The sequence below is a fragment of the Cricetulus griseus genome, chromosome 2 (genome assembly GCF_003668045.3).
Source record: "Cricetulus griseus strain 17A/GY chromosome 2, alternate assembly CriGri-PICRH-1.0, whole genome shotgun sequence".
NCBI lineage: Eukaryota > Metazoa > Chordata > Mammalia > Rodentia > Cricetidae > Cricetulus > Cricetulus griseus.
The window spans coordinates 61,605,156-61,625,061 of NC_048595.1; the positions used below are offsets into that span (position 1 = coordinate 61,605,156).

General features: G+C 38.4%; 1 protein-coding gene across 1 annotated transcript in view; it reads right to left on the reverse strand.

Moving 5' to 3' along the window:
* The window catches only part of Adamtsl1 (ADAMTS like 1), a gene marked incomplete at its 5' end in the record, with an annotated part of 351,236 nt that overhangs the window by 168,908 nt on the left and 162,422 nt on the right, over window positions 1-19,906 (reverse strand). Inside the window, 4 exons of the mRNA XM_035438677.1 lie at window positions 9,636-9,720; window positions 12,377-12,524; window positions 14,023-14,227; window positions 18,573-18,623. Coding sequence (XP_035294568.1) covers window positions 9,636-9,720; window positions 12,377-12,524; window positions 14,023-14,227; window positions 18,573-18,623 — 489 coding nt within the window. The remainder of the gene's footprint in view (window positions 1-9,635; window positions 9,721-12,376; window positions 12,525-14,022; window positions 14,228-18,572; window positions 18,624-19,906) is intronic.

The window sequence follows — 19,906 nt, forward strand, 5'->3', positions numbered from 1 at the left end:
TTTCCAGGCAGTGTCATTTATGACATGAACTCTCAAGTTAGTCTGGACTGGCTAGCCAGTGAGTCCCAGGAATACTGTCTCTGATTCTTGGATTGCAACCTTGGGTCACTATGCCCAGCTTTTTAAATACAGGTTCTGGGCAACAAATGATGCTTTCATGTCCAGTACTTTACTAACTGAGCTATCACCCTCTCTCCCTCTCCTTTTCTTCCTTCTCTCCCTCCCTTTCCCTCCTGACTTGCCCTTCTCTCTCCCCATTTCCTTCCTTTTCTTTGCTTGAGCCAGGGTCTTGCACTGTAACCCAGGGTGACTAGGACACACTCACTATACAGTCAAGACTGGCTTCAATCTTGTGGCAATCTTCCTGCCACAGCCTCCCAAGTGCTGGGTTATAGCATGAGAGCTGGTGCACACAGCCCAGTCATTCATATTTCTTATGGTATTTACTTATTTTTTTATAATTATGGGGTTCAGGCCATATTGATGGATAGTTGGGTAGCCACATAGCCTGAGGCATGTTTAAACTCTGTGCCAACCACTCTTCCCCTAAACCTCACTGGAAATGTTGTTTTATAGAAGATGTTGTTTTGAGACACATGCTGACCTCATAATTTATACATTACTCTCTAGCCAAGCATTGCCTTATCTTACTGCCATCTACCCACTCAGTAGAGAAGGCCTCGGAGCATTCTGGATCTCATCTGAGGTTACAGAGACTCATGGGGAGCCTTTATGTTTTGTTAAAATTTACTTTAAAAAACTCAGCACATACTAAGAGTTTGTGGGGGTAAGTGATACTCAATAACTGCATATAGTAGATAGGAGCTGAGCCAAATTACTGTCCTCAAAGATGACAGAAGAGGCCATGACATCACTTTAGACCACATTTCTGTGTTCTTCTGCTGTGTGTGAATAGACCATGACTTGCAGGCTTGCTTCTCCTGGAAGATCCTCTGACTACTTAAAAGGGCATATCCCAAAGGGACTAAAGATGCCATGTGGCTGACAGCTATCAGTGCATCTGTGATTCTCAGCTTAACACCACAATGAAATCTTAAATCCATACCACTCAGCCCTGACCTTGATAAAAATCTAAAGCATTGTAAATTCAGAACACTTAGTGTGAACCATTTCTTCTGGCAATGGAGTGAAATGAGTTTATCTTGAATTTCTGTAGAGCTTTCTTTCCTTTATAATTCAACAAGTTTGGCAGAGCTTTCCAAAGAAAAGTTCAGTTCATTAAAAATGACCTTAATGGACTTAACATATATTGGTGGTGACAAGGTCCATGCTTTATTTTGGCACACGAGGACCCCATTAATTTGTCTTCGTCACTCTCTAGGGCTCAGCTGAGCAAGAATTCAGAGTTAACTTTCTGAAGGCAGCTACAGGGTGAGCAACAGTGGTGATGGTGGGAGGGGATGATGAATATAGGACTTCTTGGATTGCAATGAAGGTCTTTACTGACCACATAAAAATGGCTCTGTCTGTGCCTTTGACTTTATTATTGATTTTGCTGTCTCTGTGCATGCTGGGAGCAATCAGTGGGGATCATGTGCATTAACTCAGAGTAGGAGAAAGCTGCTTTTCCATGGAAGCAGTTTCTGAACCTTCCTTAACTCGTTTGTACAATTTCCCATGCATTTCTTTTTAACTGAAACAAACAAAAACCCTATCCTTTGCATGGTAGGATAAACTCTGGACTGGTTAAAAGTGTGGTACACATGAGTCTTCAAGGACCTTCTGAAGTGTAGAGAGGAGAGACGGCAAGAAGTGTGATATAGGAACTACAAGCTGAGTTTCAGGTAAAACCTTGTGTTTTTTAAATGGTCTTAGAACAAGATGTATTTATAATGGATGATTACTAATAGATTTTAACTGTCTTGAAGATTCCCCAGGAAAATCAATGGTTCCAGGAAAGGTTTAGTTACAGCAGCAGGTAATAAATTCAACATGGCCTGAAATATCTACTTTACATATGTTAATCCTCATAATCCCTATACTCTAGAGACCACAATGTTCAGTTTACAGATGAGGAAATGGAGGTTTTATGGGTTCAGTGATCTGTCCAGGCCCACTGTTGCTAATAGAGCCCCAAGTTGGGGCCCATACATTACCATTGTGCACTGCTGCTCTATGTGAAGAGATGGTTTGATGGCTTTTAAACCTTGATCCTAGCAGGGCTAAATCCATGTTAGGACATACAAATACAGAGCCACACTTCTCATCAACTCATAGGTGGCAGCTGGATGTATTTGAGAGAGAGAAAAAACAACTTTAGGAATCCATTGGCTTTTTAGTCTGGTTTCACCATATGGCTTTGCCTCCCTGAGGACCAGTGAGAGAAATGTGCAATCATATGCCATGGAAGACCCAGTCACCTTTTCCCAAGGTACTAATTTTGACACCAGTGCCAGACTCAAATAAACTCTATCATAGCAATATAACTATTGCTTATCATTTGTGTCCTACGGCATATTAGCTTAGCTCTTCTGATATTTTAGCCCAGAGGTAGACCTAATTCTAACATGGATAGTACAGAACTGGAGTTCTAACGTCAATCATACCACACATACTAGAACATCAAATAGCATTTCTTTTTTGATTCATCTATTTTATTATTTTATGTGTGTGACAGTTTTGCTCACATGTATGTATGTGTACTTCATGTGTGCCTGTCTGGTGGCCAAAAAGGTCGGAAAAGCACAGCAGATAATGATTGGAGTTACAGAGAGTTGTGAGCTACCACATAGGTCCTGGGAATTAGATCTCAGTTCTCTGGAAGAGCAACAAGTGCTTTTAATCACTGAGCCCCCAGTGACATTTCTTAATTCATGTGGAGCTCCTCTGTTTAATTTGTAGATATGTGGCCAATATTCAAACTTGAATCTTATTGCTTCTGTGACAAGAATACCCAGAGATTTCTTTCTTTTAAAAAATTTAGTATTATTTCTTATTGGGTATAGGAGTTTTGTTTAGATGTACATCTGTGCACCCCACGTGTGCCTGGTGCCTGCTGAGGCCAACAGAGGGCATGGGATTCCCTGGAACGGGAGTTATAGACACTTGTGAGCTGCCATGTGGGAGCTGGGAATTAAACCTAGGTCCTCTGGAAGAGCAACCAGGGATCTTAACTACTGAATCATTTGTCCAGCTCCAATCCTGAGGTTTCTTGAAAGTAAAACACTAGTAGGTAACTTTTGCAGTATCTGCATCTACCAAGTCACTGTTCCGAGCAGGTAACATGGTCAGTTTTTGCATGAACAGGTGCTGTGTTCTTCCAAAGTTATCTATCGTGAAATGTATAATTGTGCTTCAATGCCTGCTACTGCAGGACATATACAGGGTAGGGATAATTTTGGTAGATAGGGATGAGGCTAGGAAGGGAAGAGCTGGGAATGAGAGGGTAAGACACAAGAAGATAACGGCAGTGCTCTGTTCAGGGTCTTAGCTCACTGCACACTTAGCATGCTTGTGATGCCAACCTGCTACTGCCCCAGCATCCTTTAACACATGGCTTAATGTCTTGCTTTTACAGGGAATGACTCTTGTTTCTTACAATGTCTATTTCTATGCATAGAGAAGATATTCCGTGGCATGGGAGATGGCTCAGTCACTAAAGAATAAGGCTTACATAAAAAGAAAAGAATAGAAAAAGAAAAAGAAAAAAAAGAAAAGAAAAACAAAACAAAACAAAACTTCCTTGTTACTTTTCAGGGCCTGAGACTCATGATGAGAATAAAACTCAGGTACCTTGTATTGAGATATAAAAACCATTGCTGTCTAAACCCCTCTCTAAAGTTTAATTCACTATATATTCTTTGGGGAAATATAAAAATTCATGCCCACAGGTGGGTTTCCTAACCATTTCGTTTTAAACTGCACATTCTTAAGCACTAAGTTAAGAACTTTATGTTTAATAGGGTATAAATATTAGCTAAATATATTGAAACATAGTCCTAAACGTATTGAAATGCTGTTTCCCACAAGATAAACAAGGCACCTAAGGACTGTATGACCATCATGGGGGCTCTCATTGGTCCTTCTGTTTAAACCCAAATCCTTGTGGGTTCCATTCACACAGATGGAGTTCACAGACAAGAATTTCCTTTTGTTTCTTACCGAATCAGTCCCATGGCTAAGCTGATGCCATCTGGCATCCAGATATCACTGACGCTTTCTGACTGCTTTTTCTTTTCCTCTGGTTCATGTCAAGGTTATTTGTGATAGTACATTTAAGGTCTGATTATTACAATGAAACTTCCAAATGACTTACTAACCAAAAGTATTGACTGAATACTAAGATAACTCAAGAGTTTTAAAATTGGAAACTGCTGGATCTTACCCTGGAGAGTCAGTATCATTTGGCTCTCTACCTGGTGAATGCCAGCTATTTGATGAGGGGACAGTTGGGTAATAGTAATGTAAATGTATTCACTACAGAGAACCTGAAAGGTTCATCATTGCTTACTCTGAACCTCCAAGGAAAAACTGCCAGCAACTGAAACATACGTGTGAAGAACTGAGGTTCCCCATATGCACTGTTAGACCTTGCTTTCTCTATCTGAGAGGTTTTGCTTTAGAAATCCCAAAGTCTACAAGGACTTTGTGAGAGTGCTGGTGCATCTTGGTCTTACATTTGTTTGTTGTAAACATATCCCTCTCAAAAGCTTCCCTCTAGGACGTGAGGGGGACATTTTCTTTCCTGTTCTATGTCAAATCAGACTTTTTTTTTAAAGACAAGCCAGATGAATAACAACACTTCTTAAAAAGTCTTGGAGACCACCATTATATAAGAATTTTTTTTTTCAAGAATTCGAGCTGTCAAAGAGGTCATAACGTGTAGTCAAGTGGTAGTGATGGTGATGAGTACATCTCAGCTAAGACGGAAGGCAAGGTAGGGAAATCTATTAGTAATCAGTTTCAGTTCCTACCCAATCAAAATATCCAGTTGAACAACCACACTGCAGTTTAGAGCTACAAACAAATAAAGCTACTTCTGATGAATTAAAGGTGATTCCTGTCTTTCATCTGAAATAACCAGGTGGACTCAATTTGGTGTGTAAGTGTTACCTAACCTAACGAAACAACACAGTTCAAAAGTAGCAGAGGAGAGTTCCCCCAGCACTTCCTCTTCTACCCTTCCTAGTGTTAGAAGTACAGCCACCCTCTGAAAAACCCAAACTCCACAGAATCCTGATTGCAAATTTATCTTCAACCATGTGTGTCCTGAGGATTTCTTTATTTTTGCTGACAGTTTATACATGTATCTAATGAACTTACATAATTTCAGCTACCTTTCTGTTTTCTGATTTTCCATTTCCTTTCCCTAAGAAACCTTTTTTCCCCAGCATGCCCTTCTCCTACCACTGTGTGTGTGTGTGTGTGTGTGTGTGTGTGTGTGTGTGTGTGTGTGTGTGTGTGTGTCTGTGCGTGCATGCATCTCTCCGTCTGTCTATCTGTTTGAGATCCGCTGAATTTAATTAGTGTTTTACTTTATTTTTTGACAGTGTGTATGGGAGGAAATTTACCCAAGCAAGGACCACTGACAAGTGATTACATCGCTGAAGAAAATGACATCTCTTCCTAAAAACTATAGATAGCTAATAGTTCCTTTAGAAGTAGTGGGGCTGCATAGGTTCCCTCCCACATCCATGATAGAATGTTGATTGGCCTAATCATGTTTCAATCTCCTACAGCTAATCACAGTTACATTGAGCTCATGAGTGTAATGGCTATGCCATGTCCAAAGACTTCTTTTTGCTATGTATTTCACCATCCTTTGGCTCCTACAATCTTTCTACTGTCACTTCCCCTGTGTTCCCTGAGTCTTGGAGGAGAGATAAAGCAGCCCCATTTAGAACAAAGATTTCCTTTGATTCTTCAGCTGACAACCTTGGAGATGAGTTTACTCCACTGTATTTATTTTTACGACAGTCTATGATGGGTTTCATTCATGAAAGCCCCATCTCTGCTTACTTTTCAGTTTGATGTTTGGATCATATTTGCATTGTCTTACTCAGTGGGAAAAAGAAAATTTCCTTGTTTAAAGATTCTTACTGGAGCTGGGGAGATGGCTCAGCAGTTAAGAGAGCTTGCTGCTCTTGCAGAGGATCTGAATTTGGCTCCTAGAATCCACATCAGATGACTTATACCAGGGTGCCTTAAATGACATGGCTTACATCTGATGGCCTCTGCAAATAACTGGTCTCATACCCCTTCTGTACTTAATATTGAAAAAATAAATTTGGGGACTAGGGAGAAGGCTCAGTAGACAAGAGTATTTCTGCTCTAGCTGAAGACCCTGGTTTAGTTTACAGCATCCACATGGTGGCTCAAAACTGTGTAGGTAACTCCAGGTCCAGGGAGTCTAACTACCTTCTGGTCTCCAAGGGCAATGGACACAAGATACACAGACATACATATAGACAAAATACTCAAATACATAAAATAAGATTCTTGCTGTGTGTTGCCAAGATAACTGGTTAAAGGTATGTCTGGGGGGGAATCAACATAGAATTATGGATTTCCATAAGTGGATTCACAATTCCATTTGTATATACATAGATGACACATTTGCCACAGTCCACTTGCGTAAAGTACATCTTCCATTGTTGAGGAACAAAACAGCAGCTCAAAACATTTGTGTTTTGTCTCTTGAAGTGCCAGGGGGGCATACTAGGCAGGGTCTCTATCATTGAACTGCAAACTCCAACCCTCAGATGAAACAATATGATGAATCTGTATCATGTAAAATGATCCAGTCTGTATTGGATTTCAGTGCTTCTGGGAGATCTATCTGGATTCACACAATCCACACAATGTTTAGGTTAGTGGAACCACAATGTGAGAGCATCTGTGTGTTCTTCAACATTTTATTTATTTCTTGGAAATTCAGTTTTTGGTCTTTTAGCATAGTTTTCTTCTAAACATGTCTTAGAGAGATTGCCTTCCAACATAATTCTGGTTAGTGCTAAGCAATTTTTTTCTTTCATTTTGGAGTTATTAGGGATATCTAACACTTAATAATGACATTTTCATATGCTAATAGCTTAAATACAGTGATTTTTCCTGTAATTATTTAATGAAGTAGGCTGTTGATAATGTTTTCACTTTCTATATGGGAAAATCAGTGATATTTGCTGCTTTCCTGTATAACTCACCCAAGCCTGCTATGGCTTGTGCAAGAGATAAGAACTCTCAACCTCTGTTCCCTCCAGCCTCAGAGCAGCAGTTCAGAACTGACAGCCGCAGCTTCTACACATTACCATTTAATTTAACCAATGTGAGTCTCTTCGGTGGGGGAAGAATGGCTTGCTGACAGTATATCATTTTTTCATTGTGCTTTGGAGAGTAATTATGGTTGTTATACACATTTGGAAGCATGTCTATGTGGTTTTTTAAAAAAGAAGGAATTAAGACCATGCAAAATTATGTTTTTAAAATTCAAAATCAATTAAAAAATGTGACACTTAAGACCTTTCTGAGGACTCAGCACATTAAACATGTAAGATGCATTAAAATGTGGAAAATATATAGCTTTCATTACCTAATTCTACAGCTGTCATTTGTTTCATTTTGGTATTAATGTAATTGTTGTGCTGAACATAACTATATACATTTCCTTCAAATTAAATTGGCACTCCAATTATAATCTACTTCAATTCAGATTAATCACACCAATATGGCAATTCCATTACATGAAGAGTGAAATTTAATGACTTAATTTTATATGGCTATAATTTCAATGGCTGAAAGTGTGTTTAGCTGCTTTAGGGGTTGTTATGAAAATTAAGCATAATGCATCTTAATTGGAACATTAGTGGAAAATACACATCATAAAATATGCATGATCATGAGATGCTTCTTCATAAGCATTTAATTCTGCTTACAGGTTTCATTGGAGTGGTACTGACTAATCAGAAAGAAGTATAATTATAGATGCAATATGATTTTATTTAGTTTCAACTTTGTTCTATTTTTTAACATTAGTCAGAATGCAACATTACAGACAGATATGCCTTAGACCAGATGGCAGATTCTGTTGTATATAGAGAGCAGATTGTTTACATAAAACAATACACAGTTGGTTTAAAACATGTTTAGCCATAGAATACACACAAGGAGTAATCCATGACACTTTTCTCAGTCTCAGATAAAACCTTAGTAGGTACAGAGTCAAGGACTCTCCTTAGCACTAACCTGTCAAATTAGGTCCTGGCTGGAGAAGGAGGGGAAATGTCTTCATATATTTGATTAAAGATTGCTTTGTTTACCTTCAACTACCATTTTTCTCCAAAATTCTGCCACCTTTACTTGCTTTTTATTAAATAATTTTTACTATAATAACTTTATGATAATTTATGTTTAACTTAATCGTTCTACATTAAAATGTGGCATTTAATTCATATACATTTTTTTTTTAATTTTTACTTCTGGAAAAAAAAGGAATTTGGTACAAATGATTTACAACTGACGAGTGATTACTGAAATTTCTTGAAACTCAGGAACACAATTTCACATCCTAAAAAAATTATATCAGATTCAGATTCAAGCAGGATAAATTGGAGGAAAATTGCACTTGAATATCTTCATTTATGTCTCTAGCAAAATTTACACTTTGGCTTGAATTTGAAAATTATATGATATCCTGTGCACTCTACTGTGAATTCCTGAGTGTTGGATCACATGTCTTATACATCCATAACTCATATGGATCCAATATCTACATTAAAGTAATCTAGAAAGGCTTCAAACTGTGATATGACTTTTTACCAAATATGGACTGGATCAGTAAATAGCATTCCCCTATGTAAAAACATTTGCAACAGATATGCCTGCTAGTATCTCTAGTGGGATGAGTGTATATGGATCTACGAGCCAGTCTGTTTTTATCTCTCTTCTGTGTTACTCCTCTGAAGTCTGTGGTAAATCTGTGCCTACTGGCTCAGATTTCACAGTTTACAAACAGAACTTGCATAGGCCGATAAGTAATTGGGTAAAAACCACCATCTTTCCAATGAAGAGGTAATGATACTACATGCCTTTTATCTTTATATGTATTTTATTTATGCCTAGCTATTTGTTAATAACCACACTACAAAGTTCAGGGATAAGGAGAGTGGAATGCTGTGCCCAGATTTTCATATCAAATCTGTCTTTCCATCCATTCATCCATCCATCCATCCATCCATCCATCCATCCATCCATCCATGTACTGGGGATTAAACCCAGAGTCTTCCATATGCTAGGGAAGCAAGTGTTCTACCACTGAACTACATGCCCAGCCCATCTAGTCTCGTTTATATCATCAACATGAAATTTCTCACCTTTGGCTTTTTGCCAAAGGAAAAAAAATGGAGAAGAGGACAAGTACCTTATTTGTATCTCTCTATATAGAACAAAACTGGAAAATACTTAGATTCAGAAAGGAATAATGTGAGAAAGTTCTAAATCTCATTTGAATGCAAAGTTTAGAGCAACACTTGGCAACAGACCCATCTGTAACTGAAGAGCCCAGAGGGCTCTCTCCCCCTTGGGAAGCCAGTTACACATATCTTAGAATCCGTGAAAGCCACAGCAGTGAGACCCCGCTAAGTCCCTTCAGAAGAGGAGATTTCCCATACTGAACTTACGAGGGCTCTTCGGACACAGCAGCTCCTTCCTCTAGCTCCTGGGCTTGCTTGAACCATGGCAGCTTGGCTTCTACTGGAAGTTTCTCTGAGAATAATACAGTGGGCAAGGAAGAGGTTAGAAACTACCTGAACGTTCATGGCAGTTCTTCCTTCTAAGCATTTCTAGTTTTGCAGCATCTGCAGAAGTCATATTTGCAAATAATTGTTGTGGTGACAAATAGCTGTCTATTGAGGACAGTTGCATCAAGAAGACCGGACAGTAGATTTAAAGGTATCCTAACACGTGTGTCTATCCACATGCTTCTGTTCTCTATGTTGAATTGCAAAGTCCTTTCGTTATGAAAGTCCCTATGCTAGAAGCACTGACAACAATCATACAGAGAATCAACAAAGCATCTCGTTGATACCTTGTAAAATAAACACAAAGTAAAGTCAATGACACTGGTATTTTTAAAATAATTGTTTTGCCTTTTGGCTAAATGTGATTTTATGTTACATTATCAAAACCAAACAAACTACCATGTTGAAATTTGTAAAACATTGTTTTAAAGTTCTGACTTACTCATTATCACCCCAAGGTGGAAACATGTGCAACTGAAGGTCCATAAACCATGATTCGATGTGTTTTACCTATTCATCTAGCTTTGAGCAAACAACTCAAACAACTTCTTAAGTGCTTCCTGGGGAAAATGTGGAGGAGAAAAAGAACAAGGGAGGTTCTAACTGCCCTATAGAAGTAACTGCCAAGATTCTCTTTTCTGACATATTTATTAAGGTCATTTATGGGCATATTTGCCTTTATAGTATGAGCCAATGAAGCTCTGTCACTATTTTATAACATATAATTGCAAAGATGAAAGAAATATATCCACATATGCATGCACCCTGGAGTTATGTAGTATTTTAACGATGCTTACAGAGTCAAGATCACTACTTAGCTGTGAAAAATCCAGATTTTATTCTTGACAGTTAACTACAGACAATTTTTTCTCCCCTCCAAAGCTGCTTGATAAAGATAGAACTAATAAATAATTGGCTATTTTTAGTTGCGTTTTCACTACTTATCTTCTATTTGCAGCTATTGCTTGTAGCTAAAAAAATATAGTAAGAAATGTGCAGCTGCCAAAGCCAAGAGGATTGGCTCATGGGTGTGGGGCATCAGCACATACATCATTTTATAACTCTGCCATCCACCCCAGTTAAAGGACAGCCAGTGCTAACAAAGTGTCCAGCTTGGTACCAATAGTAGGCTTGTAATACTCTACTATTGACCTGACCCCAGTGTCTGTGGCCATCACATCTGATATTTGAAGACACCAATGATGGTCTGCTTAAAGGTAATGTCTGGAGGAAGCCTAGTATCTGGCAGGGAGCATATCAAGAAGCCTATTATTCCATAGCTCTTGTAACCCTCTCCTATTCATTTTAGTGTTTCCCCACTGTACAAATGAACAAACTCAGAGAGAAATTATTATGAATAATCAGGATCTTTTTGTTTTCCTTTTAGAATATTAAGAGCTCACAAAGTTTTTCATTTAAACAATAAGTATAATGTAGTGCTACTTCATGCTTCATGGCTACTTTTCATAGAAATACAATGTTTCAAAGAAACAATATGAAGAAAGATATGGGAACCATTTTGGCACTAAAAGTTAGAATGACATATCATATAGCAGTCTGGACATACAAATAGTTTGTGATTCTGAGTTTTCTAGTTTCATTGACACACCAACAATATTGATATAGAAATGGGATCAATATTCACACTTCTCTGAAAGATTCAGTATAATTATAATGCCTCTTGCTTAAGAAGGTATTTTCCAAATAAAAAATAAATCATTTCTGACACCTATTAAATTCAGATGTATGTCCCAGTTCTATGTCAAATTTTACCTCTGAAATTCAGTGTGATATTATTTTAATTTTCAATATAAAAAGTAACAGTTTTCTGCTTTCTCGGTTTGAAGTCTGTGACTTCCCAGCATATGTCAGACTCAGCAAAGTAGAAATATTTGGATGCTTTCCTTGTTTTTAAAAGCAAGAAATGTGGACAGTATGTTGCACATATATACGTATGTACACACATATATATGTACATATATATAAAATCTTGTCTCCCTTTATGAAGATGAATCCAATATTTTTCAGCATGATTTCCAAACAGCTTTAAGAGTTGGAAGACAAGTGTATACATAGATTTCTACATGTGCTACTTCATAACGGTTTTAGTCAAGATCATTTGATCTGGCAATCATCATGTTAAGTGAAATAAGCCAGACTCACAAAGACTAAAAAAATGCATGCTTTTTCTCATATTCAGCACACACACACACACACACACACACACACACACACACTACTGAAGCACAGAGGGACTATTCTGACAGAGAAAATGGACCAGTGATAGGGACAGAGAGGTGTTGTGGTAAGTGCAAATTGCAATGATATATACACACATAAATATACACACATGTGTATATACTTATATGAATATATATGAATAATGCATATATGAATGAAGATGCTATAATGAAAACCATTATTTTGCACAAAAACTAAAAATGTAAACTAAAACAAAAAACCCATCTGAAAATATAAAGAGAATCAAGTCTATTTTATATAGTCTGTGTTATAAAGAATCATTGCTAAGAATATTTGGGATATTAGAAAACAATCCAAAGAGATAAGATGGCTGAGTGTCCATTATCTTGGAGAAAGGTGAAGGGGCCCCATACAGTTACCTCTGGGCTTGTAGCAGGGCGTGGGTATGATGCATTCTTCTTTTATGTGGGGCTTTGTTTTCGCACTGCAGCCTCCTGTATGCATTCCTCGGTGGTCAATGCAGAGGACCACTCGGTACCGGAGGCCCTGGCCACACGTCACTGTGCACTGGGAAGAGAGGATGAGAGAGAGAGAGAGAGAGAGAGAGAGAGAGAGAGAGAGAGAGAGAGAGAGAGAGAGAGAAAGACTCATAGGCAAAGCCGATTTACTTATTTAACTTCCCACCCAAGATTTAAATAAGTATACTTCTTAAAAAAATATGAGTCCTGGTGGATTTAAATCACTTCTTGTCAGTTATTTGGTCTTTGTTCTATTTGGGTTTTAGACATGAAGTGAATTAAATCATCTCAACTTTTTTGGCATATGGTTATGTAGTGATTAATTAGTTGCACTGTGTGCAAAGAAAGACTCAAATACAGTACCACGAAAGAGGCACAAAGTTATAATCTGCTCAAGTTCAAATACCCATATAACTTTACTTAGTTGCTTTGTACATATCTGTCCAAAAAATGAGAAATACTAACTCCTACAAGGATACTAAGAGATGTTAAACTACTACCACAGCTTATTTATAACACAGCATGAACAATGCAACTGATTATATTGAAATGGGAAAAAAATCATAAGAGCTGAGTCAATGGGGAGATGTAAATTCTCTGAAATTCTGCCAGCCCTGGGGCAGGTCTGATAGAAAAAACGCCAGGCTCTTGCATCTGTTCTGACAGACACAGCACAGTGTTTTTGTTGTTATGTTTGTTGTTGTCTCTGAGGATAAGGACGAAGTGGCTTGCTTTCACATCTTCCTATCTCCTTCTGCATTTCTCTTTTTCACATTGTAAGCAGAAAATCAAGAATAAGCCAATGAGTGTGCATGTGTGTGTCTGTGTGTGTATACAGTACTAAAGACTGAACCTGAAATTGGAACCTCGGACATACTAGGCAAGAACTCTACCATCGAGTCTTATCACCAGTTTTTCTTCTTTAAATCTACTTTTTATTTTGAAACAGAGTTTACCAGTGTGGTCCAAGCAGGCCTTGAACTTGCAATCCTCTTGAATCCCTCTCTCAAGGAGCTGGGATTGCAGGCCTGAGCCACACACCCAGCGAAGAGTAATGTTTTAAACTCAATTACAGCAATGATGACAGCTGATATCAGTAGCAATTTTGGTTTCAATAATTCTACTTCATATCTGTTTAAACTATTGTGCTGTTTTCATTTAACCATTTTTCTTCTCAGTGAATACATAGTCATATTTTTTAAACTATTCACACCCACTTTACATAAGACAAAGAGTAATAATAAATGAAATCAACTGAGCTGTCTCATGGAAGCAGCTCTCATAGATTAAGGATCATTTAACCTCAATAGCTCTTGGAAGGCATTTGCTTCCCAATAGGGACAAGAAGAAGTGAACTTGAAGTAACTTGAAGGAAAATTAACAAATGTTTGATCAGACTGGATGTTCCTCCTCCAGGAACTCAGATGACAGGTTTGAGACCTCAGGTAGAGAAGGACGATGCTGTATAGGATGCTAGGTGGAGCATGATAGTGAGAGCTAAGAGTGGACTTACTCTCCTAATGAACAAAGAAAGAGGGCACAGTTACCGGAGACCACTCCTGTGCCAGCCATTTAGGGCAGTCAAAAATGTTGCAGGGCTGCACGATGGGCATCTTAGGGGTGTACATGCATTTCCACTCTTCCACTGAAGTGACATGCCCCTGGATGTCCTCCTCCACACAGGAAACTGCCCGGCTCTGGATGCCCCCCCCACACGAGGAGGAGCACGCGGTCCACGGGGTGGCCTCCCACCTACAGAAGCAAGGGGAGTCATCAGGGCGGACGTGCAAATTGCCAAACCTCCTTAGTGACCTGTCACACCAACCCCGTGCCCTGGGCCAATCATTGTTTCTCCAGAGAACCAAAGCTCTATAGGCTGAAATTTCATCAAGAGGCAAAGTTCATCCTCTGCAAGAATGTTTCCTAAGCCTCAAATCTCAGCACAGATACAGATTACAGCCTGGGGAGCAATTCACTGGATGTCTGGGCTGTCTGTAACCTCTCTACAATGGAGATCAGTCTGCTGTCCTATTTCGGTAGTTTCTGCTTATATATATGTATGTATATGTGTGTGTGTGTGTGTGTGTGTGTGTGTGTGTGTGTGTGTGCATGTGTGTACATGTAACACTTGCATGCATACATGTGCATATACTTATATATGTATTGAAGTTTAATTACTCTACACTAAGTATTTTTGTGAAATATAAAACCAAAATAAGCAACTAATACAAACGTTTTCCATTTGGATGGATTCTTTTATCTTTGTTTTGCTTTATCACTTCTAATTTTTTTATATAGATAGGAGATGCTCATACACATCTCCCTACATGATAGGTCTTTCTCCCTCCCTTCTGTGGCAGGCCCAGGATTCCACACACTCAGCACAAGCTGGGTGCTTAAACTCTGCTGAGTGTGTGTAAGCTGAGGAACAGAGTATCAAAAACAATATTATTCTCTAGCTGGTGAAGACTCACAGACGTCCTCCAGTAAGGAACTCCTTCACTTGTAAACATGCTTAGTTTCAGTCGAAAGGCTTATGGCGACTGGATGGAGATATGCTGTTAAATTAAGGCAGAAAATAACAAGATTGCCAATGCTGCTTAAGAGAATTTAATCTCTTTTCCTTTCTTCCTTCCTTCCTTCCTTCCTTCCTTCCTTCCTTCCTTCCTTCCTTCCTTCCTTCCTTCCTTCCTTCCTTCCTTGCAAGTCTTGTAGCAATTGGGACCAGATCTTTATCTAATTATTTTCTCTCCTCCTGTAGATTTAGACATGTAGAACTCATGTTTATAGAACTCAGCAGCATGGCACTGAGTGATCCATGTTTGTTTCTTACATGTATTCTGATAGTTAGGATGAGTATGGAGCTTTAAATACTCTTAAAGACTCATGGGAGAGCTCATTTTAATGGGAACAACCCAAAACATCCCTGAGTTGACACACCTGAAAAGCTACTTTCAAGTATAACACAGGCAGCAGGCAGCCCATGGAAACTGTAACTACTGTGTAAGCAAGTTTCACACAAGTTGTAGGCTTGATTTTTCTTCTGCAGGAGTCAGAATAATATTGTGTGCTTCCTATGTTAGAGGACTTTCTGCTGCATTTTGTCTGCACTGTTCAGTTTTAGGTACACCGTTGTCTTCACTGTCAACAGCCAAACTATGTAGCCAAATCCTGTATTTTCCTCCCGAAGACACATAAAAAATGTTACTATGGGGAAACTGAGGTCCTCTAACACTTGGAGATTGAATGAAAGTTATTTCAAGGGAATAAATGGATTCTGCAGAGTTCTCCTTGCAAAAGGCTAAGACAGCTCTGTTTGCCTTCAGGCAAATCCCTGCATGACTTGTGGAGGTGGAGAACAGGATGGGTGGAATACATAAACATATACTCATGTGCATTTATTTAATCTGATAGTGAAGCAGCAATATTTTAATGGATATTTAATCACCCAGATGATTGCAGTTCTATAGGGAAGCATTTCTAATTGGCACTCTAAAACCTTGACATTTTACCTCTCTTGAAAGGGAGAATGATTAATTTCTGTCTCAACACTTGCCTTAACCATGCAATTTCACTAATGAATGTAGGTGTTTTTCTCAGTACGTGGATCACAGCAGGATAGATGAGGATAATACTATTTTGCAGATTCATAGCGTGTACAAATTCAGGTCTGTATGTGAAATAGTATCATGTGACTCCTCATGGAATAATGAGGCCATAGGGAATTTTAAAGCACAACATATTTAGGCATGTTAAAGTCTAACAAAGGATGGGAGATGACATTCTTTTGTCCAGAGATATTAAAACTGTGACCAGGGTGAATACTACAAAGAAAATGTATCAAAAAATAGAATAATACTAAATAAATTTGCATGTCATATATTTAAATGCACAAGCATTTTAATTACCTTAAACCCACAACATGCTAAGTTTAAGAACTTTCCAAAATTAAAAAGGATGTAGCCAAAGAGACCGGAAGGAAGGAGCTCATTGTCAATCAGTTAGTTCATTATGCTACTTACATTGAGATTGATGCTAAGCCAAAGACAGAGACCAGGAAAAGAACCTAAACTGTATTAATTGTGTACTGTATCTATATTTGTCTGAAGCCTATTTAAATGTTTTCGAGTGAAGCTTTCTGCTCCAGCTATCAAGGAATTGCTATTGGAGAACTATTTGAGCTTTAATTTTGTTAAATGGAAACACATTTATAGAAATAGCTGCTACTCACTAGAACTTTGTCAGTGAAGCCAACTCTGTATCTTTAGTGCTACAGGAAAACAGAAGTTCAAGGGCCAAGAAATGCAGTCTGTTTGCTAACCGAATTGTCCTTTCCTTCTGGAATGCATGGGCATGTCAAATAAGTAAACAGGACACATGGTGCAGAAACCAGCAAGTGGGACTGCAGGCATGAGGCAGCACCAGATTTTAGACAGTTGAGGGAAGTCTTATTCTATAAGAAGTCAAGACTACCATATGAAAGGTATTACTTGCACCAGAAAAAGAATAAACAAGAAAAATCACAGAAGATGACAGGAATCTAGAGATTGCCTGATAGGAGAAACATACACTCAGTGTTGTTCACATCAGCACCCAACTTTATCTTTATTTTAAAACACATGGCCTTCCTCTATACAAACAAAGCACGAGTGCTAGGAATACTCAAATTCACAGACACAGAAACAGAAATCAAAGGAAATCTTGGCTCAAAATTATACTTAACTTTTGATTTCTTTCAGTACATTATCAAGGAGATGACTTCTGGAAAAAGATATCTAAGGGGAAGTCTGAGGTCACTTACTATCTTTATTAGTACAATTACAGCAAGGTGGGAGCCAGCTGAATGGTGAGGAAGCCATTTAGTGACACATTTTCAACAATTGTGTCTAGTGTCAATCAATCTCCCTTTGCACATGGCTACCAGAATAGTGACAAGACAGTCTCCTGCCAGTCACTGGAAATTTTTAACTAGATACTGGACAACATGTAAATATCTGTATATGCATCTATACATTTGTGAATACATACATAGAACACACTAATTCATATTTGTATGAATATGAGTGTTTACTTATCTAGGTTGTGGGTGTGATTACGGAGCTAGGACTATGAGAATGAAGTATCATTGGAGAGTTGGATTAGCATCCAATTAGATTCTAAGACATTAGGAATTCAGAGACTATCAATTAAATCTACTGACTTTTGCTGTTCAAAACACAATTATTTATCTGCATGTTTTAGTTTAGGATTTAGCAAACTGCTATAGATATGTTAGCACTGCTTATGGTCTCATAGAAACCCAGGACTCTAGACAGCAGCTGACTCCCTGGGGGGCAAATTAGTAAAGAAAGCAGCAAAGCTATTTAAAACTAATCCTAATTTTTGCTACCTGCAGAGCTATTTCCGGGCAAGCAATACAACTGGCAACTAGCACATTTCTCAGCGACCTGTTTTCTCTCAAATATAAAGATAAAAAGTCCTTTAAAGGTATTTGAACAACCGTTTTCCTAGTTTGTAAAATATTATACTTTAACAAAACAATGTAGCAATTGATCTTTAAGTGTTAAAAAAATTTACCCTGTAAAGTGTTCTGAACAATAAAGATACGATTGCTGTTAATTAATTATAATTCTTCAAAAATAAAGGAAGAGCAGGTAAGGCCCCTATTAGAATAATTCCATGCCTGGAATTTCATATTCATGGTGCTGTGACTGCACATCAGGCAGTGTTTGTTATCAGTGGCTCTGTAGTGACCTGGCTCTTCCTACCCAGAGAAGCTAGAGAGAGAGGCAGTGAAAAGGGAGTGAAAAAAAGACACAGCACAAACCGACATACTGTAGCTAATTAGAGGGAGTTACTGTGTCCACTCCAATGAAATGTGAGTCTATCAAAAATGGTTTCTGAATGACAAGCTTACACTCTGAGCAGGCCAGGTTTATTCAAGAGGAGTGCTCAGAGAGGATTTGAAAAATCTATCACCTACTATCTTATCTGTAGAAAAACACAGACTTTACAGCTCTACATTTTTACACATATACACTACAGCAGCAGAAGAGTGACGTGCTAATTCTAACATCAGGATGATTGATTTACGTACCGAGGAAGGGGATGGTAGAGGTCATAAGGCATGATCTGCTTGTATCCGTCACTGTTAGGAACAATAATGCCAACCCTCTGAGTAGAAGGTACACACAATAAATAAACACTAAATGATTACATCATACACATTTTTATACAATTGCAAAACAACATTCATAAATCATCTCTGAAAACAACACTGAAACAATTTGATCTTTATGCTAGTGTGTTCTGTGGGCTGGGGAAAGCTCTTAGAAGACACTATTTTCTATAATTAGTCCTCTGATCCAAGCAGGAAATACCACTGGAAAGGGAGGTGGTGAGAAACCTTGGCACCTCATCATTAAGTATATGGCACAATAAGCTTGTAAATGTTCTTTAATCCCCCAAATTATCCATCCTATGAGGTCATTATTATTATCATCATTATTAATGTTACTTCCAGATGCCCATCGAGCAATTACAGTTACTGTCTCGATTTTGATGAAAGAGAAAGCTATGTAAGCAGGAGGTTATGGGCCACAGAACTGACAAGACTGTAACATGCATCAGCAAATAGGCTTCTATTTCTGGCAGATCTAAAGATTTACAATACCTGGAGAGTAGCCACTTGGATGTTTTATAAAGGGGAGGGAGGAACTACCAAATGTTATAAGCAATGGTTCAGCAAGAGCAAATGCCCTACCAAAATGAAGTAATGAAACTGTTCACAAATATGAAAGGTTTTTTGTCTATAAAATATTATATAGGGCTAACTGCTTTATCATGAGTATTGTGACTCTTAGGACTGCAATTAGTATCCTGGGAAACCTATGTGGTTCAGAGACAGAATAAGGGCTAAAGAGCCACAAGAAAGGGCATTACATGCTGGGTGGCTGAGGATGCACAAGAAAGGACAGCATAGGCTGTGTTGAAGGTCTTCAGGTCTCCAGTGAACCATATCACCCACTTTCTTGATTTCGTCTAATGCCTCCCATTGGTAAGACTGGGTGCTGGCTGAAGACTGGCCCCTGGATGGTGAAAATTTTCTTATACTTAGACTGTTGAAGAAGAGTGCTAGAGCAGCAGGGCCTCCATCAAGAGGGGCTTATGAAGAATGGTCAGGGTAGATACAGAGCATGGAAGGGCACACAGAAGACAGTTCATTTTCATATGACAAGTGCTAGGGAGTCCCTCTCTTGAGCATTAAAGAGATCTGTGCATTCTGCTTGCATCTTCGGGATACATGTGTATATATTTATATAGCTACACAATAATTAACATATATTCAGTATGTTTATACTTACATAAATAGATTTCATTTCTGAGCCCATCAATTAACATGAGATGGTATCATACTTTTAAAAATATAGC